The sequence below is a fragment of the Uloborus diversus genome, chromosome 6 (assembly GCF_026930045.1).
Source record: "Uloborus diversus isolate 005 chromosome 6, Udiv.v.3.1, whole genome shotgun sequence".
Classification (NCBI taxonomy): Eukaryota; Metazoa; Arthropoda; class Arachnida; order Araneae; family Uloboridae; genus Uloborus; species Uloborus diversus.
In genome coordinates this window covers 75,340,391-75,367,773 of record NC_072736.1, presented here as the reverse complement: position 1 = coordinate 75,367,773, position 27,383 = coordinate 75,340,391, and the positions used below count along the sequence as shown (strand labels likewise).

The window sequence follows — 27,383 nt, the reverse complement described above, 5'->3', positions numbered from 1 at the left end:
ATATATATATATATATATATATATATATATATATATATATATATATATATATATATATATATATATATATATATATATATATATATATTAAAGGTGGGCAATGCGGTTCTTTTGAATGATCCGTTCATTAGAGATTAGTTCTTTCTTTTGATCCGTTCATTTAACTCGTTCATTTGAACGACTTCGTTCATTTAAAAAAGTTGTTGAAGGAGATCTCTCTTCATGACATATTCACGTATTGTGCGAGCAAAGAACCCTTGGCGAGATTTTTCATGTCAATTGTAAACCATTTTTGTTTTTTATCATGTGTGGATTAAAATGGTAGAAAGATTACAGAATTCGATAAATTTGAAGAAATAATGGAATATCAATTAAAAAGAAAATTATCTCCATGTATCGGTGAGAATTTTATTGATGATGCATGACAGAACTAAATCATAATTCAGAAATTAGAAACATACGAAACAGAAAAAATTAAAATTAACCGATCCGGGAATTTGAGAAATAACTCAGCTACAAATGTAAAACAATTAGCACTAACCAAACACGAAAAAGTATCATCTTTCTCTTTTGATAACACTGGTAAACAAAGGTTTTGTTACATGAAATATTTTTAGTGTTATTATGGTCGCAATGAAAATATAGTTCGATCAAGAATTGATAAATATCGAATTCAACATCGGGGAAATGGCTGCTTACAACTACAAACTACGAAATTTGCATTAATTTCTAACGTTTGGTAATGCTTTTTGAAATCTTATTTCTCTCTAAATGAGCTAGAATATCCACAAGACTTTAAAAATTAATTTAAAAAGAACAAAACAAAAAAGTTATGCATACAAACAAAAATTACTAAGCTTATTAGCAGTTTCCACGCTACGGTGTGCGTTTGTTTTACCTTTTTCATCTGCCATTAGACGGTGGCTGCACTGCCTCCTATAGTTTGTTGGAGCTGCGAATAAATTAAAGACTATTTCTTAGCTTACATTTTCTGTCATAATCCCTGCGTTTTGCTTCCGGTGTTTAATTGTTGCCAAAAAACAAAGAAAAATAACAGTAATTATAAAGTTAAAATACTTCCGCTTTTTAATTTTTGCCAAAAAACAATGAAAAGATGAATAAATAAATTGTTAATAAATTTAACAAAGCAATTTCAAGGCTGAACTTAAATATTTTAGAAAAATAAAAAATTCTCCCTACTCAAACTTCCCTACAGATGTGCTGCCAGATCCGGGATTAAGAGGCGAAAACTAAAAGATTAAAATAAAAGCATTCCTATCTGAATACTGAACTTGTTTTTGGAAAAAAGGGAGAAAAAAGGTTTTTAATAGCAATTTCTGTTTCGGTATATCTCCGTTTTGACGAAAAAAATTGATCATAATGACATTCTTAGTATAAAATGAATTTTTTACAGTGTATTAAAAATACAGAAGTACAGCTTGATAGAAAATTTAAAGCAAAATCGATGTGTGTGTAGGGGGGGGGGGTGGCATTTGAAATTTTGGCCCACTCAGAAAATCCTAGATTCGGCACTGCCAAATAAATACATGCAGATCTTTGCGTGTTGTAAATGAATTTCGAAAGATTAACTTTTTCTGGGCAGAACGTCTTACTGTCGAACACCATTTTCTGATATCAATTTCTAAAATTTAAATATTTTTGAAAAATCCTCATAATAGCCAATGATCGAGTAACGTTCCTGACGTCATCAACAATGAATCTCGCGCCATGTCATAATAATTTGAGAATATGTTTTGGTAATGTTTAACATGCGGGAAAAAGCTCTATTGAGACACGGCTGAACTGAATCCGGTAACTTAACTGTTTTACTGGTAAGATTGCGTCATTTCAGGGGAATGAATAAACTAAGGCCCCTATAGTATAGAATAAACGAACAAGTGGTCAACAATGAACGCTATCTATTGGAGTTTAGGGTTAAGCCACTGGAGTTTGGGTTAAAATTTCAACTATCAAAATATTATTAAACCGGCAATTGCTTCGTTCATAAGTAGAAACAATTTTCACCCGTCGTATCTATCTTGAAGGGCAATTTTCTAGTACTTTGAGATAAAGACTTAAATAACTGCTAACTCTGCTTGAGCTGAAAATTTGTACTGCGTAAATGATGACATCTTGTTTTCCTGCTAAAATAAAATATTTTATACATTTATTTTTTACTCAGGCAATGGGTCATGCTGGTGAATTCCACTGGAGCCCTGAGATAGAAGGCCTAGCTTTGGGGGCAGTGTACTACGGACAGCTGGTCGGGTTTCTACCAGGAGGACGTTTAGCCGAACTTTATGGAGGAAAGAGAACCCTAATCGTGTTCCTATTGTTAGCATCAGTATTCACAACTTTGATCCCAGTAGCGGCTCGGTTGTCGGTAGTCGCTTTCATCGCATGTAGATTTCTCGTCGGAATTGGAACAGTGAGTATGGAAAAATTAATTCATTTTTACTTCCTTTTACAAAAAAGGAAGCATTGTATTCGCGAAAAAATTTTCACTCAAAAATCGACCTTAATTTCCATTTTTCTCGACCCCGAATGAATGTTGAGTTTTTTTTCGACCCGACCACACGTGGATATATGCCTAGGAACGTACAGACACCCGAAATATTCATTTTGACGACACCCGAGTTAATTACAACGAATTTTCTCGCGACGTCCGTATGTACGTATGTATGTGCGTATGTGTGTATGTATCTCGCATAACTCAAAAACGGTACTTCCTAGAAACTTGAAATTTGGTACGTAGACTTCTAGTATGGTTTAGTTGTGCACCTTCTCTTTTGGTTGCATTCGGATGTTCTCAAGGGGGTCTTTTGCCCCTTTTGGGGGGAAATCAGTTAATTTCGATGTAAACTCAAGTGGTGTTATAATTTGTGGGATACTTGGCGATATATCGCCAGTCTTTTGGTCGCCAAGTTTTGTTGCCAACTTGGCGACAAATTTTGCGATTTTTTTAAAATTTGGTTTCAATTTGACCATTGTTGGTGATATTTAGAGAGTAAGAATTGAATCGTATTAAAATTGCCAATAATAGGGAAATGATATTAAATTGGAGTAAAAGGAAGTCATGTGATGCACACATCAGCTCGTTAACACTCCTTTACTAGGAGTATTAATCTTTAGCTGGCGAGGTGATGTAAGGTAAGGGACTGTCCATAAATAATTTCGCACTTTTTTACTTCCTTTTCCATGTCCATATTAACGGAACTATTGGGTTCGCGAAACTGTTTTCACTCAAATATCGGCGTAAATTCATTTTTTTCACCACTTGAATGAATTTTGAGTTGTTTTTCCGGATCGACCGCACGTGCATATGTACCTAAGAACGTATAGACGCCCGAAATATCCGTTTTGACGTTTCCAGAGTTAATTACAACGAGTTTTCTTGTGACATCTGTATGTACTTATCTCGCATAACTCAAAAACGGTATGCCGTAGATGGTCCGAATTTGGTATGTAGATTCTTAGTGGGGTCTAGCTGTGCACCTCCCCCTTTGGTTGCATTCAGATGTTCAAAAAGGGTTTTTTACTCCCTTTTTTTGAGGAGGTGGGATTTTTTTCCACGAACGATATCGGCGAGGACACCACATTCACTTTTCGATTTGAACGATTTTTCGTTCAATTTTGAACAGTTCAAAAAAAACTTAACATTAGCTTCTACGGAAATATTTAAGTCTATTATAGATTCCAAACTTTGGACGGATTTACTTCAAACAAATTTTGTTTGAAAACGCTCTTGATGATGAACGTGATTGATGTAACTGTTTTTAACATTGACGCTTGCAGAAGAATTTCAAACTTTTTTTTATCTAAGAGACCAGCAACACGAAAAATTATTTTCTGGCACCAAATTTGAAAAAAAAAAAAAAAAAAAAAAAAGTGCAGATTTTTGGTCTTGAGAAATAAGAAAAACAAAAAATCGAAATACCATCTCTTGTATTTAATATTGACGCAAATCGGAGATAATTATGACTCAATCAAAATAAAAGGATTTTAAAGTGCAAATATTTGTACCACGGCTGAAGAGTGAGAGGGAATCACCAACTTCCGACTCCTAGAATTTTTGAGCCGTCGACTCTACCTCTGGCTCCGCAGTCACTGCAGAAATGCAGACTCGGAGGGGAAAAGACCTACTCCTACTCTTAGAATTTTAAAATCTTCGACCCCCGACTCCAACTTCTTTATCCCAAAATCAGTCCAACTACGACTCCTAAGCCTAATGAGTAATGTAATGATTTGTTATTATTTTTATTCTAAAGTTTTAATTAATTTAATTTTTGTCCGCAGGAGGTAAAAGGAAGTTCGGAGTGCTTTATTTTTTTTTTTTTTTTTGTGAGAAATAAAGAGCCGTGCAGACAGTTTATTTGTTCGAAGAAAATTAATTGTTTGAAACGACTGATTATTTATTTATTTTCCTAAGTTTTTTTTTTTTTTAATAATTTGTAGCAACGGGAAAAAAATAAAATCTGAGGTGCTTTTTTACCTAAAAAAAAATGTTACAAACGGTTTTTTTTTATACAGTTTATTTATTTTAATGTGGGTTTTACTTGATTTATTTATTTATTTTTGAAAATGATTAAAATATTTTTATGAGAAGAAAACTATAGCGGTTGCGTTGTTTAAAAGTTGCTACTACTTTATTTCCATGTTTATTTATTTTTTACGAATATTTTTCATCAGATGAGACAGACATATTTTATTTTTAAAAATCAGCTTAAAATGCTAAAATGGTGTATTGAAATTTTATAATTTGCAGTCTTAGTTAAAAAAGATAATATTGATCACATACTAGAAAGCCGATGACGGGAAAGGAGGCTCCTTTAGTTCTGGACGGAACTTCTTGTTTTTATCGATCAATATTGTTTTCTTTTTATCAGTGTAAACATTATTGTGAAAACATATAGCATCGCGCCCACCCATTAAAATGAAGTACGAGTCACTACCGGTGTTTAATGTACGTATTAGAAAAATCTTTTACAGTGAATGGGGTTACTTCAGACTTCAGACACAATTTGGTCGCCTTTCAATCAGTGCAGTCTTTCCTATTAAGGATCATTAAAACTAGCTTAAGTAGGGTCACACGGGGGAATTATGGGTCATTTTCTTTCCGGGGTAAATAATAGTCACCAACTTTTTACTGTTAAAAAATGTTCTAACAAAAAAAGCTAAATTATGCCAAAAGTCATCCTTATACATTCAATTTTAATATATAAAGGTCAAAAACAATGCAACAGTGAAGTAAATAAGAGAAAAAAAATGAGTTATTACACTTCTATAAAAACATCTTTCAAAAAAGAATCTCGAAAAATCATGATTTTTTTCAAGATTCGTGTCGGTGAAACACTGTTAAAGAAACAATTTTGTTGGTGCTGTTTTTTTAATAACAAATGGCCTTAACTTTTCATACCTACATGCATTCTTTCTTCTTTTTTAAAAAGAGTTAGCATAAAGTATACTGATTAATACCCCAATTTTGTGAGGTAGTTCTGGGTCAGTATATTTTCTGATATTTTAGATGTTTTTCTCATTTATTTTTATGAAAATAATATCAGTATTAACATCAGCATATCCTTTTCTGTTATAAACTCTCTCTCAAAAAGAAATTTTAATGCTCTAAAAGCACCATTGGATGATACTCGTATATCATCTGCTGCTTAGCTGCTTAAGTATCATGCCCTTTTGGCTAGCAAATCAGTTTCAACCTTGAAGATAAACTGTGTCAGCATGCAAAAATGGCACACATTAAGAACCAAAATAAGCAACAAATTAATACAAATCTTTAATGTACCAAATAAGCACACAAATTCGATAGCTATCACAAATCAAACTCCCTTGTCTAGCTTCTAACTGCAAGAGAAATCGAATGCACAAATGAAGAAATAATTTGAAATAAGTGCATTTTTTCAGTCTAGTTAATTTAAATTGAAAAGAAAAATCCTTACAGTTCATAGAAACATGATTGATGAAGGTACCATACAGATATTAAAGAAATTTCTTCACCGAATCGTGGGCTTAGAGCAAACAGCAATAACCAAATGTTGTAGACTAGTGAGAGTAATATAAAAAAATTTCAGTTATAATGTGTTATTTCGTAAACATAAAACTTTTCAACATTCAAAAATCTCTTTGTGGGCTAAGAAATGATAATTTAGAACAGTTAATTACTTTTGACATAGACTACTTTAAAAAAGGGGGTGACCCATATTTGCCCCATTTGTGACCCATAATTGCCCCGATCTGGAATAATTCTTTGTCACTCATTTAATTTAAATAAAATAAATAATAACACAATTTTAGGTTAAGGAATTATTTGAATAATTTCTATATTGTGTTAGCCTATTCCATGCCAGATAAAAACATTTTATCTTTTACACTTAAGAAAATATTGAGATGTTATAGTATATTGACCCATAAAAATGCCCCGTCTGACCCTACATCACCAAATCCAACTAGTGAAAGATTTACGTTCGATAAACGTGTTCACTAGTTCCAACATCTGTTATTAATAGATTTCAAGGTTGAATCACGAATACTGAATGATATGCTCGTTGATTTGCGTATTCAGATTTATTTGATAAAGATTGAGTCTGCATTTTTGTGACTTAAAAAAAAAACACTTAAAAGCACTTTTGGTATGTTTAGATAATCAGCAAATTTTCTCTTGGTGGTATTAAAAAAAAATGAATACGTAACTCGACATCTGTAAACAAATTAGACATCTGTAAACACGCAAATCATGCCACAGACATATTATTCAAAAAAAAAAAACAATTGTTGTAAATCCGCGTTTCGCATGCGACAGTAGATAGCGTCGAATAACTTGAGCATTGTAGTGAACTTGAAGGGACGGATTTAAAATTTCGCTGCAGCTGAGAAAATGCTGCATATTCAAATTTTAAATTCTTCTTTCTGGAAATAAAAAGGAAATCCCAGAAATTCCAATCAACGATGAAAATTTTGCATGTACTTGTTTTTTGGGTTACAGGGGGAGAAGGGGGGTTCGAAGCAAAGGATAACAAGCATCTGGATGAAAAGACATCCAAGAATATAAAAAATCCTTATCTCGAATAAACACGATCGGATGTCTTCCTTGAAACAAGTTATTAATAAACGATTGATTATTAGGGCAGTAACACACTAGCGGGCGTTAATTGCGTGTCTTCCCGTATGCGGAGAAGAAGAAGTACAGCGAAGGCTGAAAAAATGCCAGGGGTAACACACGACCCGCAAATACAGTGCGGGCGCTCTGCGGGCACTTTTACATGAAATATGATTATTTGTATAACTTTGCTGATTTTTTCAAAAGCTGCGCTCTGTCAGGTAATCTGACAGAGGAGACTATCTGATAAATATGGGACATGCCTTACAAACTTAAAATTTCTTGCGCCGCTCCACTTTTTAGTAAGGGTTTGCTACCGGATCCTTAAAATAGAGAGGGTAATAGGGGAAGGTTGCCGTCAATGAACCATATAACAGTTTTTGATTTTTTTAGAAAGGAAATCCAACTCAAATTTCACGTTAATTATAGAAACAATTTCTCAGTATATTTCTCTTTTAATAATAATGTTCACTTTCATGATAAATATACACAATAAAGAATGAAAATTAAATAAATATTTTAGCATGTGGTCTATTCATGGCTACCGGGCGCTATGGATGGACCATCAAGTTTCCATCGATGGACCACATTCTCCAATTAAAAAAATCAAAGCGTAACTTGCAAATATTTATAATAGGTGATCAATAAACACTACAAATAACAAATAAGTTATAGAAAAATAGACTTATTTTATAAAATATTTTATTTTCTAAAAGAGGAACATAAAAAATTCCCAGCACTCACAGAACACAGCTGTTGTCATCACACCTCGCTCACCATACCGATATTTTTCCAACCAGAGCAGCACTGTTCTTAGCTAATATCTTTTCATCCTCTTTTGAACTATTGAGAATTCGATAAATCGATTTTGAACATTTTCGTCCCACTCAAGATTGTCTCTAAAATGTCAGAGACCTTATTGACAATTTTATTACTGAAACCAGAAGCTTAAATCTCAAACTACCAGGGAACATAGTACTAACAGACTTTTTGTCTTAATTAAATCTGTGGGACATGCCGTTTTACTCAGCCTCTTAAAAAGCCGATTCCCCTAAATTTTCGGAAGTAATTCCAAAAACGTCTTCTCCAGTTTCAAAATAGGAGTCACTAATCATATCCCTATTTTGGAAAACTTATCTCCTAAATTTCTAATAAGTGGCTAAGGTAACAAAAAACCGGTTTTTATCTTCCCTGCGATTGTTTAATGTTGCTTTCAGGACTCCAAGCCACCATTTATGTACGCTACTGTAGCACGTTACATGCTCTAATTTGTCCACTGGCCATATTTTACTAATTTTTACATTTTTCTGGAACAGCAGGAGTATTTGAAATTGTATTATTATGTTTTGAATTTTTAATCAATTTTGTAAAATATTGAGTTGAAATTATAATGAAGTAAAAGAGTTTCCAGGAATTACTGAGAAACTTTTTATCATTATCATGTTTATTTTAAATCAATTGAGCAATTTTCAAAGGTAATTGAGCTGAAGTTACAAAAATGTTTTGAGATTTTCCATGAATGAACGACTTTGTCAGGTGGTCCATTCGTGAAAACACCTAACGGTCCAATGATAGCAACTGCGTCATTTTGAATATTCTTATATTACTACTGTGACGAATCATAACGAAGCATGAAGTATGGGGAATTGTACTTGAAAAGGCACTCTTTTATGTCAATGTTTACATTTTATAAATCAGTGATATTCAAAGCATGTTATAACTAAATGAAAATCTCAATAATTAGTAAGATAATTGTAGAAATCTTTTCTGACAGATTAACATTATGTTGGAGTAATTTTAGCTACTTGACGACTCTGCATTAGAATGTTTTCAAAAAAAGGAAGGTATTAAAACTGATTACGTGTCTGCACAAAGTCTAGTACAGGAAATATCTTCGCGGTCTAGTCATGGAACCGGTTCATTGACGGCCACCTTCTCCTAAGCAAAAGCAAATCCTTAAAAAAGCACACTTGCAGTTTTTTACGACAAAAACATATTTTGCGGTAAAATTAAATACAATTTTCAAAAGACAGTAAGAAATATTAAGGGAAAAAAAACGTAATTTCTTAACAAAGAATTGGTCCATTGCCGTCTGGTTGAAGCACGATTGTCGTTAGATTAAGGCAAGCCCAATAAGCTCTAACATTTTATTTTTATTGTTCAGCTGCAGTGGTGTTTGTTAGAATACCATAATTTACCGTACAATCCATGCAGAGCTGAACATTTGACCGAAATCAAAAAGCGAATTTTTGGCGAAATTTATAGTTAAAATCTTGCTTTCATAATTTAAAATTATCTATGAACTGTCTAACCACGGATTGTATGGAAAGGCAAACATCCGGTTTACACGCGGAAATGGAAGCATCTATTAGTTTTCAGGGATGTCAGATTTTGCAGATGTATGTTAGCCTCTAAATTACACAGTCTCATTCAAATGAGAGGAACACGCGCATCAAATTTTTATTTTTCCCCTCATTCAGAAGGAGTCGCCTTAATTGGATGTTTGCCAATTCCATACAATCTGTGGTCAAACAGTATATGAATTTTTTTTTTGAAAAGCTACAAATTGGATCGAGAAAAACAAAGTTCTACTATAATCTGTGATCGAGAAACTTAAGGAAAGAAATTAGACATCTATGCCTAATTCCCTACAAACTCGAGATAGAAATATCCAACGGGAAATCTCAAAGTTGGAACATTTTTCCCATTAAAGAAAACTGCGGTACTCCTATGCACTTTCTCCAGTGATTCTCTACCAGAAGCCTTTTGATTACTATACGTTGCCATGCAGCGCAGGAGAATCGGTAATGATTATATCCGACAGCTCCCTACCTTTTAGCGTAAAGCTTTAGGATTGCCATATAGCGAAAGAGAAGAAGTAGGCTCTTCCCATTCTGTGGAACGAGCTCTGGTCGTATGAATGAAAGACCATGCATACAGCCGTAGAGAGATAAAGCGCAGTATCTGCAAATTTTTCAGTTTTCATTATTTTGTCTTTTTGTCATCTATAGTAGTTTTAGCTTTGTTATACATGCCAGCCTTTCTATGTTATTATGTTATTATTGTCATGTTTATGTGTCACCCTCAGACGTTGCTGCCTGGGGCACGAGCCTAGATTCGGAACAAGAAAAAACAGTGAGCAAAATTAGAAGAGCATGAGATAATAGAGAAATCATAATTATAGTGTCATAGGAATTTTTATATAATCTGTAAAATATGATGTAAATAATCTTCATGTTACAAATAAATGTATTTGCGTCAAAGTTCAGGCTTCTTCAGTGAAAACCAGACGCTCCTGCAAAACAAAATCGGAAGTTTCTTGCTATTGTCTTGCTCTTCTTCGAACTTAAAACCGTGCTTTAAGTTCGAAGAAGTCATCTTAAGACGGAGCAGAGCCATGGCCCTACCAATGTGGAAATGAGACTTACGTACACTAAAGCCCAGAATCGTAGATTAAGTAGCGACACGTCCGCCATCTTGGGGTCAAACGATGCTTTCTGCTATGTCTGCTATGGTGAAGTAGGGTGTTTTGCTTCTAGATTGTGGTTTTCTTATTAACTCCATGTTAATTCGCAATCAAGAAACACCACATTCAAGAAGCAAAACACGCTACTTTACCGTAGTAGACGTAGAGGAAAGCATCGTTTGGCCCTAAGATGGCGGAATGTCGCTACTTAGCTACGATCTAGGGCTTAAACGTACACCAGCTAATTTGCTATGTGGACGCATGCGGTTGTTCACCTAGCGAACGAGTCTCTCGCTATGTTTTTGGTACATTCTTTATGTGAGTCTGCCTCTCTTTTTCTTTTATATTTATTGAGCAATCACGAATTACTTATTAAGCTCACTTGACCGATTGATGTGGCTCTAATTTTATTATCATGACAAAAAGAATAAGTGTAGCTCATTGTTTGAGAACAAATTTTCGTCACCATGGGTTGCAAATCGTTTGCCCAAATTTCAAGGTTTAGCTTAATCAGATTTTTCTTTTAATAAGGGAGGGAAAGTGTAAAATTACGGCCTGAGCGGGAGTACTCTTGGCCGGTGGCGTCTATGCCTTACGCACACCACGTCTATATACACACTCGCGCCTACATACACACACGCGCCTACACACACACACACGCGCCTACACACACACACACACGCCTACATACAAACACACACGCATACGCACTCTTGATTACAAAAAACACAATTTAAATTCTAGATTTCAAAAATTATAATTTATGTTTTTCAAATATTGTTACAAATTCTGTAAATAGTAACTATTTTTGTGGTTAATTTGTCGTAATCTAGCTAAATTAGGCGTTTACTAAATTATCTTTCATCTAAAATTATTGTAGCAATGTAACCTGTAAATAGTTTTTTGTAATGAATATACAGTCCCCGTGGATTCGGCTGAAGTATACGGTCCCCTCATTTCTGAATGACAAAATTTGTGAATGGAAAGAAATAAGAAAGTGTAGAACGGTGTAGCATTTTCTGGAATAGTTGAGAGGTCTCTTTCAGTGTGTATAAAAAGCCGTTACGCATGATAAAAAGTCAGTTTCGATTGAGAATTTGTACTGAGAGTGTATTAGCTCTGTTTATTGCGAAACATTTCGCTGTGTTGTTTTTCGTATTTCGATGTAAATACGTGTGTAACCGTTGAGTTTACGGTGTTGATTGATATTTGCTTAATTGCTGATGATTAATTTAGCAGTTGTTAACGATCTTTCCTGTACATAGCGTAAATAAATCTCCGGTGTGTTCTCAAGAACTGTGTCTTCATTTAAAGAAAGTTGAAGTCGCACCGGAACCGTTAACAATATATTTTTTGTAGGCACCAGTTATTCCAGTTCTGTTCTACATGATAAGTCGATGGATTCCAGAATCAGAACGAAGCTTCAATGCTTCGTTCATTCTAGCTGGATACGGGGTTGGCGCTTTCCTATCCTTCCTGACAGCGGGAGTACTCTGTGCATCGAGTTTTCTTGGAGGATGGCCATCAGTATTTTACATTGGCGGTAAGTATCCAAAAAGTTATTCATTTAAAGTGTATATCATAGGCAAACACTTTATGGACAAACTTTCTCCGTACGACTCCCATAGTCCATACAAATTTCTTGAATTTTAGTTATGCACTTGATTTCCGAATGAGTCCTTGAAAACAGTGTTGCCAGATTGGGGGAAATTTTCCCATTTTGGGGAAATCTGGTGCTCTCTGGGGAAATTTTGGGGAAATGGGTTTTGAGGGGAATTCTATGGGGAAAAAAAAATTTTCTTGGAAAAATCCTGGGGGAAAAAAAACCTCGGGAAAAGATTTTTTTTTCGTATTTACATTCGCGTAGTAGTAGTTACATTGTTTGTATCAAACAGCGTTGGTTTAGCTTTTCTCAACTTTATGGAATTCGCATTATGTGGAATATTATGCTACGGAATTCGCATTATTGTTCTGCGTGAGTAACTAGTTGATAGGTGAAAAAGGTAAATATAAGTGTGATGAAGAATGTTCTTGGATAAATATATACAAAAATAATATTTTAAATGTACATACAGAAGCAGTAGTAAATGCGAGTAGAAAAGAAATAGTTGATTATTTCTTATCTTTCGGTCAGGCGCCTGTATTTATGACTTGTGGCACTCACACGGCTTTGTACGTAGTAGAAAATTAAAAGGTCTATTGGTTCCCCTGTATATTTACAAATGATGCATGATGAATTTCTTGCCAATTGGTTTGCCCACGTTACGGTTCCATGTTATGATAACTTGGTAATTTACTCGTCCATCTTATGATAATTTTGCTCGGGAAAATGTTCTTAAAATTGGAGTAGAAAAAGAACAAAATCGAATTTTCAAAAAATTGCTTAAAGGTGCACACCCCCATGCTACTAACTAACTCTTTGCCAAATAGGCGCTATGCGCGTCACAGAAATACTGACGATATCCAGACAGAGAGACTTTCAGTTTTTTTTTTTTTAAGTAAGGATAAAGAAGACAAAAAAGAAAAAAAAAAGGAAAATGGGGGGGAAAAAAAGTTGGGGAATTTTATAAGAAAATTTGGCTTTTTGGGGAATTTTTTTTTTTTCAAGAGACAAAAATATTAGAGGGAGTCGATTCATTTTATGAAAATATTAGTGGAAAAAAATTTTTTTTTGAATTCATGGAATTTTGATAGAAAACATCGTTTTTTAGGGAAAAGTTGAAAGGGAATTGGGGAAATCTGGATTTGACCATCTGGCAACACTGCTTGAAAACCTTTGAAGATGTTCCACAGGTTTTCAGAAAACCTCCACAGAGAAACCATTTTCTGTGGAGATGATGCAGATAATTTATTTATTTTCATAAAATGATCGGTACTGCCAACCACGGATTGTATGGAATTTTCAAACGTCCAGTTAAGACGAATCTACCTGAATGAGATAGAAAAGTAAAATATTGGTGCGCGTATTCCCCTCATCTGAATGAGACTCTACTTCTGCAAAAGCTAACATCACTAAAAATAATAGATTCGTCCATTTCTGGCTGTAAAACGGATGTTTGTCTTTCCATACAACCCGTGGTCAGACAGTAATAGTAATTATTCTCATCTTATAGCTTTAAAATTTTATTGCGTTTTGTGGAATAATATTGAGGTACACCAAAATCAAGGCAAGTGAATTTCTGGCTTTTGTTAGGAAATTTTGTCGAAGTAGTTTATGTGTGAATGATATAAGTTCTGCTATGTTAATGTTTTTCTCTCGTGAATCGCCGCAACGGTCAAAAATGGCAAATTGTTCACGGAGGAGGAGAATGTCAAAATGGAGGTTGAGAAGAGGAGTCGAATGCTGAAGAAGATAAAAAAAAATATATAGGATTCTTTTATTTATCCAAAAAGGCAGTTCAGCGAAAAGAAACCAAATCTCTTGTCACAAAGGGGAAATAAATTAGCAGAACTTGTTCTAAAAATGCTCATTAAATTTTGTTAAGTGTGTAAGGTAAATACACTAGTAGTGGCCACTTCAAGGTTTGTATTTGAAAGAAAAAAAAAGGATTCCAGGTTTCCCAATGGATTGAATCGTACAGGAGGTAATATCAACGATCTGAATGTACTGGGAGACCTGGAATCCTATTTTTAACCGACTTCAAAAAAGGAGGTTATGATTTCGTATTGCGGCTTTTTATGTGTGCTTTCGAATTATTCCAACAGTACTGGACCGATTTGATTTTTTTTTTTTTGGAAGGGTATGCTTTCCAGATGGCCCCATTGTAATTCGGTCTGGATCTGATAAGGGGTTCCGGAGAAATCCAAGAAACTTTAAATTTCAAACGTCATGGTCACGTGGTGTTGCTGTGATCGGTGTATTTTCACACCTAAGGTTTTGGCTTTCTCTTGAACGATATTTAATTCTCGCGGCATATGGATGATTAATTTTCTCAACGCTGCGCCGCATGGTAATTTTTTATTATAGGTGTTACTAACTGCGTAGCAAAGAAGTAAATTAAATATATTTTGCTACTTTAATAGTTGAATTAATTACCTTAATATTTTATTTACTAATAAAGAACTTTATTTAGGCACTAAAATATAAAGTTCTTTATTTAATATTCCAATTTTTAAATATATTTAGTGTTCAATTGAGGGGCAATAGAATACAGAACACCCCTCCCCCACGATTTAATTTATATTCTTTAATAATATACATTATAACTGTGTATGATTTCTGAAGTTTGATCAATATTCTAGATTTACTATTTCACGATGCCGCCAGTTCAATTTGAAATTAGGGTTACATTAATTAGCAGGCTTTAAAAAAAGGAGGAGGTTCTGAACTCGTCGGATTTGTTTTTCCTTTGTACAATGTTCCATAAATACTCGAAGACACCTGTACCCAGGGGCGTGCACAGGCAGTGGCGGATTGGTTAAAGAAATCGGCCCTGGCATAAAGAGATGTCGCGGCCCCATGGCTTTTATAGATACTAATTTTTACAAAAATGATTTTGAAACAATATCACTAAATATGAGGAAATTATTCGAAAAAATTAAATACTTTCTTTTAAACAAAATTTAACAGATGGGATTCTTTGCTGTGTTTTAATGTGATACAAGATAAGCTAAACCTTTGTTTGTAAAAAAAAAAAAAAAAAAAAAAAAATGATTGTAATAATATATTTAAGTATTTTTAAGTGCCTGGTGCTGTATTGATTATTTCCGTAATGATATCATCTAACATTATTTCATTAGAATAGGGAGGTTATTCGAGAGACTAGGGGTGTGTGCGACCACTTAATTTTTTCAAACACATGTATCAATACAGAGAGAGATAGGGAGTAGATTGATTTTCTTGTATATGGGAGTTATTAAATACTAGCATTAGAAACCTAATTTTAAGTTTAACTTTGAGTCAGAAACATGGGGTCCTGGGGTCTCTCCCCCAGAAAAATTTTCAAATTGTAGTCCTTAAAACGCAATTTTAGATGATCTCTGGTGATGTTAGGGAGAGTTGGGGTTCGAGGGTCCTCTTCCGGCAATTTTTTGGAAGTGAAACTCCGAACTTGCATTTATATATTATCTTCAATTTTGTTAGGAAGATGAGGTTCGGGAAATGTTGAAAATATTAGCTCTGAAAACGCAGTTTTAAAAGATTTTGAGTGATGCTAGGGAATGGAGAGATTCGAGCAATGTCCACCAAATTTTTTTTTGAAATTGAAATCTTAAAAAGATAATTGTAGGCTATTTTTTTTTTTTTTTTGATAAAAATAGGACATCGACAGTTATTCAAAAGTTAAGTTCCAAAAACGAAACTTTTACCGACCTTCGATGATTTTAGGAGGAGGAGTTATGGCGAGGCTCTACTTTGAATCTTTTCGAAATTGAAGCATTAAAAACGAGATTACTGACGTGCTTTACTGATGATGACGAAGGGGGAGGGAGGAGGGGGACTTTCTTTGAAACTTTTCGATGCTGTATATTCGAAAACGGAGTTATAAACGATCTTTCATAGTGTTACTAAGAAGAGAGGATTGAGGGTTTTCACCCGGTAAACAATCGAAACTTCGGAAAGAAAAATTAGAGGGGTAATATTTAATACGAAAAGATGAGGTTATTGGACAGTGGATAAAGGTCTGGTGTACCTGTGAGTCCATGACGCCATGACATGGATATTTACATGATACAGAATCTGAAAGTGAGAAACGAAGTAGATCGATAGGGAAAGGACTATGGCCAGTTAAAAAAATTGCTTGGTGTGTGATGTTTAGATTTAAATTTGAGGTTTTAATTTTATTTTTGGGAACAGGTCAAAAAAATCTTCTGTCATGATGTTATGGAAAAAGTGGGGATTTGGGGTTTTCCTGCCCCTTTTTTTTTGAGATTGAAGCCCAAAAAAAGGTAATTTTAAACGATCTTCGATGATATTATGGGAAGGAGATGCTTAAGGGGCCTCCGAAATTTTTTCGACACTGATTTCTGACGCTCTTTAATAATAGGGTGGGAACGATTCTAGGTCAATTGTGGCGGAAATACTCTCTTCGAAGTTTTTCGAAGCTGAAATCCCAAATACGCTGTTGTATGCCATCTTTAATGTCGTTAAACTAAGGAATGGGGTTCGGGAGTTTTTCCCAGGAATTCTTTAAAAAGCCAAGTTTTAAAAACTCACTTTAGGCAAGCTTTGGTGACTAAAAAGGAAGATATAAAGCTCTTTTGGATCCCTCTCTTCCCCCCTTTTGGCTACGTCCCAATCTTCCTTTATTTATTTTATAGATAAAAAATATGAAACCCCCTCCAACAGTGTTCTCCTTCAAAACCATTTACATTTAGATTTTCCATAATAAAATTTTCAATTTACAGCCTAGTATTTTTATTTGCTTGAAATGCAAGCTATCTGCGGCCCCAAGTAAAAAAACTTTTCTTGATCTGATCTGGTGCTTTGGTGACCTTAAATAACTTTAATGATCTTTGGTCTTTTTTTCACTCTATTTTATTTTAAATATCATTCCTTCTTCACCTCTTGATAAAGTTTTGTATCAATTTTCGATTCAAAAATGATTTTTACATTCAAACACTTAGAGCTACTGCGGTGTGACTATTAATTTCAATCTCTCTCACTATGCTTTAATTTTTCTCCTAGTTAAACCATATTTCTGGGGTCTGTGTACTTTTCTATATACATAACTCTGATTTTCAGGATGACATTTTTCATTTAAAAAAAATAGGAAAGGTAAATAGTAGAAAAGGTCGGTGTGTCGGCGGCCCCTGAGAATCAATCTTTTTTTATGTAATCATTTTTAAATTGAAGGGTCTTCAACCGTGGGTTTGAACTCTTCGAGGGACATCGAGTGAGAAAAACTGATTATTTTATTTTTCGCAAAAAAAAAAAAAAAAAAAAATGTTAGAAACGCACATTTTGGAGGTCTTTACTTAAATAATCTTTATAAATACAGAATTTTGGATGCTCCAAATTGTGTTTTAAGATTGCATTTTCTGTTAAAGCCTTATTGAAAAAATACTTTTTGTCACTTTTATCGCAATTGTTATGAACTACAATTCATAACAATTGTGAATTGCCATTCATAAGTAAGGTAAATGTGAATTGCAATTCATAGATGAAATTAAAAAATGGACAAAAGTATTTTAACTTTTAAATACTGCCCTTGTTTTTCTGTTTTTTATTGCATTACTAAAATGGAATTGCCGGCCCCATTTCTGAAAAACTAGGTTGGTGTAGCACCCCCACGGCCCCCTTAGCAATGGCCTTGCACCCTTCATCCGTGGGCTCATAGAGAATTTACGTAGCGGTATTTACATTTTACTATTTGTAGACAGGGCAACTGATCGGCCCGAAACATGACCGGCCCACCGGGCAAATGCCCGGTTGCCCGCCGGGTGTATCCGCCACTGTGCACAGGGAGGGGAGAGAGACTCCTGTTGGCCTGAGTCTGGAGGGGGCCCAATGTTTTGGTAACTAACGGTGAAATTTAGAGGTAAACAATATGGAGAGGGGCCCGGAAAAGTCATTTGTGATGGGCTCCAAAATTTCTGTGCACGCCCCTGCCTGTACCGATAAGGAAAAGTCTTTTTTTGTTTGAAACAGCATAGTTCCTCGGCGGTCTAATGTTAATTAAGTTCTGGTTTGATGAAATTGAAGGAACTCTTCAAATATCATACTCACATTTAAATCGATTTGTACTTTATTCACTTTGTATATCGTCTCACTTAGTGAACTGGTTTTTATGCTTTTTTTTTTCTGTTTAGTGGTGGTTTTGTTTAGGCGTCGTCCAACTTAGGTTCCAAATCTTTGATTTAACCTATTTGTTATTTAGGGAAAAGTTAAGGGTAAAACAATAAATTTCATGCAATTTCCCTCACAAACGATTAAATATAAAACCCATTGATAAACAAAGGCCATAAAACAAAGGTTTATACTTTCTTTACCTATAGTTAAAGAAAGTACTAAAAGTATATATTATTAAGAGAAATGATAATGAAAATTTTAAATTAAGAATTCTCTGAAGCAAACATAAAATTCATTCTAGTGGAATTTTTAATCTTCATCTATAGTGGGGCCATGTGAAGAAACATGCGACTTTTATCACGAGTTACATGACACTAATTGCGAAACATAAATTACAATTTACAATATTACAATTCTAAAATTTACAATTTTACAAATTTAAACTTAAAGCGATTTCGTTTTTTTTTTTTTTTTTTTTTTTTTTATTTAGTTATTCGTGCATTTGCTTTCGGAAAACAAACTTTGATAAAGTTGAACAAATGATGAAGGCAATTTTTTTTGTACATAGTTACGCATTTGAAAAAGCCTTTCTTCACAGTCGTCGGAAGTTTCAGAGACGCTCGCCGTGTTATTTACACCACTAAAAAGCAAAAAATAAATTACTTTTAAATAAAAAAAAACCGCTTTCAAAAAATACTCAGGAACTAAAAAGCAAAAAATAACTGATTACACTTACATTCTATTTCCTACCCAAACATAGAAATGAAATTTATTTTACAATTCCAGTACAAAAATCAACTAAATTAAACATCGAATTATAAAATAAACACTGATTTGAATTACTATACGATGAATTATGTATTTTAAATGCCTAACTAATTATATACGATCTCTTAATTTTTAATATTCTTTTGAAGTCGGGGCCTCCTATAAACTACTACCTAACGTAACTGAGTAGGTTTAGTTTTAAAGACTAATTTCGCGTATAGTTAAATTAGTGTTGAAATTCAGGATTCAGTGGGTTATCGGTTACGTTTATGTAGTTGTTTATAGGAGGCCCAAACTTCAAAAGGTTATTAAAAATTAAGAGATCGTATATAATTAGTTAGGTATTTAAAATAATTCATCGTATAGTAATTTAAATCAGAGTTTATTTTATAATTCGGTGTTTACTTTAGTTGATTTTTGTAATGGAATTGTAAAATAAATTTCATTTCTATGTTTGGGTAGGAAATAGAATGTAAGTGTAATCAGTTATTTTTTGCTTTTTAGTTCCAGGGTATTTTTTTGAAGGCGTTTTTTTTTTTTTTATTTGAAAGTATTTTTTTTTAATATAAACCTTGAATTGGTCACTACTGAAGCACTGGCCACTACTGATGTGTTTACCTTACTTTTCCTAATAATGCGCAAAAATACCTTTGCTATGAATAAAATCTATTTTTAAATGTGGGGGATACGTTCTCTAAACCATATAACAAAATCATTTAAATGAATTAATTGATATTTTATTCGCAAAAAAATCGTCGCAAAGCTAATTAAAAAATTTTCATTCAATTCAAATTCAAGAATATTTTTACTTTAAAGCGGTATGCAAAATATAAATGCGCAGTTTACACTACCGTTAACATTAATTTCGATGCACTTTCAAAAAAGTGGAAAAGAGTGCAAATAATGTTTTTGACGCGTATGTTTTCTGCAATTAGGGTTTCGTTCCTATAAAATACAGTTGCAGGATTAATCTCAATCACATTGGTTAGGATTAATAAATTTTTTATCCTTAATTACTTCGAAATATGAAAAAGGTGAAAAATGCAATATTTAGGAGAACGTGGAATAAAGCAATAAATACAAATTCTGTACTCAATGTAAATTTCAAATAACTGGAACCATATTACCTATATTACTTCTGACTGTCCTCCCGACTAAATTCATGTCTAATAATGCTTTCTTGTAGTTTTATTTTGGTAGCAGCAGGGCTGCCCCCCCCCCCCCCGACGCAAATCCCCCCAAACCCCCCACCCCCCCCCCCCCAAAAAAAAATCTCAACGCTTTTGCCCTTTTTTATTTTTCATTCGTAATCTCCTTTTTTTATTTATTTTTTAAAAATAATTTTTATTCATTTATTCATGTACACTCCTGTTTGTGAAAATTGCAACACCATGAAGGAAGCATCATAGTTGAATGAAATTTAATATACAGTTGAGTGGTAATGGTACAAATAAATGATTACATTTTCAAGCCAAACAATAAAAAGAGATAGAAATTATTATTTTGTGTGGCCACCACGCGCCGCAATAAGAGCTGCTACACGACTCGGCATGGAGTGAAACAAAGTTTGAATATCTGCCGGCGAAAGAGTATTCCATATCTCATCAAAAACAACCCTGTTGTAAAAATTTCCCCGCCAAGAAAACCTTTAACTTTTCCTCACAAAAAAGAAAACCTGCATCCTAAACCCAAAAACCCTCAGCCTTAAAAAGTTATTATATCTAGTTTGCCCGGCAAGTATCTGCCAAACTATCATCCTCCCTCTTCTCCTCTTTCATCACAGCTACTTCCATTAGAACCACCTTCCACCTTCAACTCCTCAGAAATATGGATAGATCTTTTAAATTGTTTATCTTGTTTGGCGGGAAGCTTTTTGCTCAAAAAGCAACCACTTCACTTTGAAAAGCTAGAGGATGTAACTTATTAAATATCTAGAAAGTAAGTAGATATTTAATAAGTTACATCCTTCAATTAGAGCTATTTATTATTTTCAGCTAATACCGAAAATACCGGTATTTTAACTCAGCAAATATGGGTATTACGAAATTGCAAAATTGCTCGGAATGCCGGTATTCGGTATACCAGTTTACGGGAATTGCAATAATTTATTGCGAAAAGTATTGCAAAAGTAACTCTCCTCCGATTTCCTCCTATCAGATGCAGTCCTGCATGAAAAAAATCTGGCACTTGAATTTATGATTAGACTGGAATTAGTCCTGTATTTAAATTTTTCAGCATAAAATGGACATAAAATTGCTTCTAAGAAACCTGTTCCAAATATGGAACTGCAGGAAAGTAAAACATTGAACCTCTCTAAATTTGATTGAATGAATTTGACATCAATTTTGCCATAAGTTTTACTTTCTTTTTTGTGTACAAGCGATGCATGTTGATTTCAAGTAATTGTTTTATCCATTAAAAAAATGAAATAGTTTAGAGTTAAATCCTATTGATAACCAATGTTTCAAACTTGATGTTTTTGCACTCAAGAGGTTTGATTAGATTTGAACAAAGTGCCTGTTTAGACTCAACTGGAGGAAGAGCAATGTTCCAAAGTTAATCCAGTTCAAATTATGTAAAGTTTTCTGTAAATAAAAAAAAAATCATTGATATCTTTAGGGCGTTTAACTAGATTATCTTAAGCACGTGAGTTTATTTGCAAATTTATCGAAGGATTAAAAAAAAAAAGTACAAGCATCAAGAAAGGATATTAATAGATGACCAACGTTATGCTTCTGATATGATTATACTGATATTTCAACTCCATCAGATGCACAAAGTTACATCTGATACGAGTTATAACCCAGATTTACTCGATCGATAGTCGAAGCGATGAAAGTATTTTATCAATCTGGATAAAGAGGGTAAAAATGAAGGCCACTACTGACATCGCCCAACTTCAAAAAATTATGATCAATTATAAAATGGCGCTTTGCCAACATTATTTTCTCTAATCGTATTTACCTTTAAAATCAATGTAAAGGGCATAAACCTTGAAGAGTTCTAAGTTGCTAACAACTTAAGGTCAGCACGAACTGTACAGACGTGTGCAGAATTGCACAATTTTCAAAGCTCTAGTAAAAGCTTTAAATTTTTATTTAATTACTATTATTATTATTTTTTTTATTATTGTTTTAAAAGTTATAAATTGTGAGTTTAGTATGTTACGGGAGGAGGAGGGGGAGAGTTTTATAGCAGTGCAAACCAACTAAGAGAAACAAATTGTATAAACCCGATAGAATGTAGGAGTGAGTCATTGAGAAGTACTTTTTTCAAAAGTAAAAATCAATTACAAAAAAAAAAAAAAAAAAAAGCTAAATAATCTTAACAGGAGGGCAAAAGAACCATTTTTGACGTTCATTTTTTGAATATAATTTTTCTAATGTTATCTACAACTGCGAAAAAAAGATGATCCATTCTGAAATTACAATTTTTGATGACGCGTTGGAGCTTTTTCGAGTGGTATTTGGTTAATGATTCGAATAGTGTTGGATGTTTGCATCCAACGTCGCAATTGTAGCCGGCTTATCATTGTGGACTTATAATTTTAGGTAACCCAAAAGGGGAAGTCTATAGGTGTCCTGTCACAGAATCTAGACGGCCAATTCAATAGTCCGAAGAGTGATGTGAGCTGCTTACCGAATTGGTGTAACCAGAGGCGTGTGCAGAGCTTCAGTAATTGGGGTACAACTGTTGGTCTTGACCACTGCATCCAGGCCCGTAATTTAAGGGAGTCAGGGGGAGGGCAGTTACCACTCAATTCCTCCCCCTCCCGCAATGATGCTACTGCATCTTAAATTATTGTTTTCTTTGGTTTTTGCTTTTTCATCATTTTTATTTATTTTTTCCCTTTTCTTTCGTTCTTCCTTTGAGCTAATGGGGGTATCGCGGTACCCCTGGTGACCCCCGTGCGCACACCTATAGGTCTAACAATAAAGCTATGGATTCACGGGCTGTATAACAAACTACTTTCTCTTTTTGGGCTACCCAAAAAGAAAAGTATGCAAGGAAAAGTCGCCTTCAGTTGAGATATTGGAGGCCAAAATGACTCGAGTCATAGGAGAAATACCACTCGAAATGCTCCAAATTGGAATTTCTGTACGGATCATGTTAACCGCACTCATGGCCAACATTTGTATGACATTTTGGGAGGAAAAGGGGGAGGGGCAGTAAAGTTCTCTCTCTCTCTCTTTTTTTTTGATAAAGAATTTCAAGCATTCAAAAAACGATGCATTAATCTAAAAGAAATCCAATGTAAAATTCAACTAATTAATTTCTAAAACAAAATACTAATTTGCATTTAATTTTCTGAAGCCAGCGACTGCAGAGCTGCTCCTGAGCAAATATCATTGATTTTTCAAAGTTTGCCGAAAATACAATACAATAATATTGTAATGTCAGAGGACTTATTGGAATCTGGTTGAACGGAACTGCTGCCAGATCAGGTTGGACTCGATGTATGTAGAAATTATGTGCTAGAGTAAAACGTACAAAAGAACAGCTTTTCTATTAATTAATTTAGCTCTCTCAAATTTATATAAAAATAAATATGTTATGGATGATAATCTTGATCATTTACAGTACATTTTTAGATGTATACTGCTCTTCTGACTACAGCTGGAAAAGGTACGAGGGCTGTTTTTTTCTTCCCCAATGTCCAATCGTTCACGAATTAAAAACCGCAGTGAAAATGAAAGCTAATTTATTAGCAATATTTAGATACACCATCCAATTCCTTTTCTACATAGTCACCGCCAGGGGCGGACTGGCTGACTTTGGCCCAGTCGGCAAAAGAATATTTTGGCCCACTTCTGTAAAAGAATATTTTGGCACACTCTGTCGAGCAAAGACATTAAACTACTACTAGTTCCTATTTTTCTTTAAGTTCCTAAATCAAGATTTAAAGTTCTAAAATAGAAAATTGCGAAACATAAAATATAGCTAACACTGACACATTTTTTATGTGCCTTGAAAGGATACTTATGGTTATAAGCTTGAAAAGGCACATCTTTAGGCTTCTATACGGACAACATAGGAAGGACAAGAGGGAAAAAAATGAGGAACCTGGTAAATTCCCCGGAAATTTTTTGAAATTGGTTTGATCTATATAGTCCTAAGAAAATAATCGGGACACGGGGTTCTAGTTCCATTCCAAGCGATATTTTCAAAGTTGATGTCAAAAAAGGCAATTTCACAATTTTCGGAAGCGTTAAAGGAGAGGAAAAACAAGGGGTTCCCCCACAATTTTGTTTTCTTAACTTTTTTTTTTTTTTTCAAAATTGAAATCTATTTTAGTCTATCTTTATTTACAATAGAGTGTCGGGGGCTCTTCCCAGAAATTCTCCGAAATGGGAAGTTTTAGAAATGCAATTTTAGACTACCCTTAGTAAAATTAATGGAACATCATAGGGAGAACTCTACAAAAACGTTTAGAGTTTGAACTATTAAAAAGCACAAAACTAATTTTGGTCACGTTTTAGAGAATAGGAGGGTCAGTGATCTCATTTAGAAGTATTTAAAAACTGAAGTATACTTGACCCAATTTTAAACTACATTTCGTTACTATAGGGAATCTGGCGACTGTCCTTCGAAATTTTCCGACATTGAAATTTTAAATTTATAATCTTATATGTTTGGAAACATTGAAAGGCAATGAGAAAGGTTTCCCCCAAGATTTTTTAGAAGTTCACCGTGCCCTTCCGCTTTTAAACTAACATTCGACCCCTGTCCTTGAAACGTCATTATTTCGTTTCAATCACTTATCCACAAGAATATGATTAGAATATATCTGAATGTTTTTTGCATTACCTTTAAAACTAAACATCAAAATCTTCTTAATATTTTAAAAATAATTACTATCGAAAACACTTGAACTTTGTATGTACCTAGTATACCAAAAAGTAAAAGAAACACGTTTTTTATTCAACAAAACTTCCTTACCCTTTTATCCCTTTTATCTGAAAGCGCACTGCTCCTTTTTTGGGTTTGGAGGAAACAATAGTTCCCTCTGGGTATTTTTTTTCTGAAACTGAAGTAATTTTTAGCTATAGTGCAAATGAAAGGGTTACGAAGCTCTCCCATGAAAATTTCTATAAGTGAAATTCTAAGCTATCTTTAATAACTTAAGGAAATGCATAAGGTTCAAAGACTTTGTCTAGCAATTTTTCGATATTTAAGGGTGTCCGGAAAACAAAATGTGTCAAACTTTGCATTTTTTTTAATCATTAAAAACTTATCCGTCTTTTTCTGCTTAAAAGGGCGTTTGAATCTTGTTTCTATCTTAATTGGAACGAAAGATAATTATTTTTGTTGCATTCTTTTAACTATTATTATATTTAACTTTAAAACTTCAAACGCCTTTCTCTCCATGACGCAATTTTTCCCGATTTTTCGCATTCAAACTCTTATAAGTCAAGAACTGATAAAGATAAAGTAATGAAATTGGAAGCATTTCTTTTTCAAACAGTTTACTTTGATTTTTATACACACTGTTTAAAAAAACCTGAAAATTCAGGTAGTTTTCTGACTGATTTTAACAGAATATTTCCGTAATGCTTCAAAATGTATTTTTTCCTTACAAAAACGTAAACATCCCGACGAAAACGGAATTTTTCCATTTCTAGGGTTGCCGCTGTGCTGTACTTTGCTCCGATTAGTCTTCAAGTCATGATAAACATCACTTATTGATAGTGCTTATTAATCGCACTGTTACATTCTGCTAATTAAAAGCATATTTAGAATAACAACTCAGATGCTGTAGACAAAATAGATAGCTTGCTATTTCATGTCTGGAGAGTAATATACTCGTATGTCGAAATTGTTTATAAGCATTTGAACTTTGTAGGTTTGGAAAAATGTTCGCGACATTTTTAGACTGGCAGATGTGTTTTGATCGCCCTGGTGATTTGATGTGGGTTTTACCGAGTCAGTATTAGAATATTTTTGTGGTTTTAATATTTTGCTCAATACTTTGAACAATTCTATTCGTTAGTCATATTGTGTGCTCTAGCAGTGAGAATAGTTTAAGGATCTCGTGTTATCAATTTAAAATAAAGCCTATTGGATTAGCTGTATCGAGATGCATTTAGCACCGCTGGTCATATGTAAGTGTTGTTGAATATCTTTGTACATGTTTATACAAATGTATTTTCCTTGTTAATATGCATTTGATAGAATTCCGATGATAGTTTATTTAGAATTTATACAACTATTATAGAGTTATTTTTTATTGCTCTTACGCATTCTTGAAAGTTAATACACTAAATGCCATTTCGTATCTATACCGGAGATTATCGTGGTGTGCGAGCAAGATAGGAAAAATCACTCTTTCAGGAAATCTATTTTCAGGAAAATTTTTTAACAGTGCACTGTTAAAAAAATTTCCTGAAAATAACGGAGAAAGTACCGGCAGCAAAGTTGCCGTAAATATTACGTTTCCGTTCAATGACTTTCCGTGATTTAACAGAAGTTCCATTTCTTATTTCTCCGTAGTTGTAGTTTTCCGTTTATAAATTTCTCGTGACTGAACGAAAATTCCATTTCTTCTTTTTCCGTTCATTTACGATTTTTCTGTGTTTTAACAGAATTTACGTTCCTTATTTTTTCATTGCGATATTTTTTCCATTTCTCACTTTCCCGTATTTATGTAAAAAGATTTTATTTAAAAAAAATATTTAAAAAGATAGGTCAAGTATTGACTTTTCGTTTCATTAAAAATTTAGTTCTTTAAAATGATATATAATACAGATATAGTTAACTGTTCTAAAAATATTACTTTTTTTTATTTGCATTTGTTACTCAAAGATTTTTTAAATTAACATCTGGAGAGAGAACTTACCTAACATACCAAGCATCCATTTGCTGACCAAAACTTTTTATATGAACTTCAGATGAGTCAAATTAATCAAATAGTACTAGCAGAAAAATTGATGGATTTGAATAGGACACCAATTATCCCTGCTGATACTGTTCGATATTCCCTTCGTCGTACATTGTCTGGGGTGGCATGGAAAAACATACATGAAAAATATGATATTTTTATTTGCAGAATATGTCAAATAAAATGCTATTAAAAGCAGGTTGACGTTATCATATAATAATATACCTGATAGAGAGTACCGCATATCTATTGTGTTTAAAAACAGAATCATTGACATGCACGTGAAGAATTTTTGGTTCAGATGCTACATCCCCCCCCCCTCAATGATATCCAAATTTTTCACTCATTGGAATCGCAACGTAGATTTTTAGTACATAATCATTATTACTTAAGCATATATCAATCAGTTCGTTTTACCCGAACTGTTTTTCCA

General features: G+C 33.6%; 1 protein-coding gene across 1 annotated transcript in view; it reads left to right on the top strand.

The window, feature by feature from the left end:
- Positions 1-27,383, top strand: part of LOC129224053 (sialin-like) — an 89,333-nt gene that overhangs the window by 37,924 nt on the left and 24,026 nt on the right. Inside the window, exons 4-5 of the mRNA XM_054858453.1 lie at positions 2,183-2,428; positions 11,934-12,117. Of these exons, the coding sequence (XP_054714428.1) occupies positions 2,183-2,428; positions 11,934-12,117 (430 nt within the window). The remainder of the gene's footprint in view (positions 1-2,182; positions 2,429-11,933; positions 12,118-27,383) is intronic.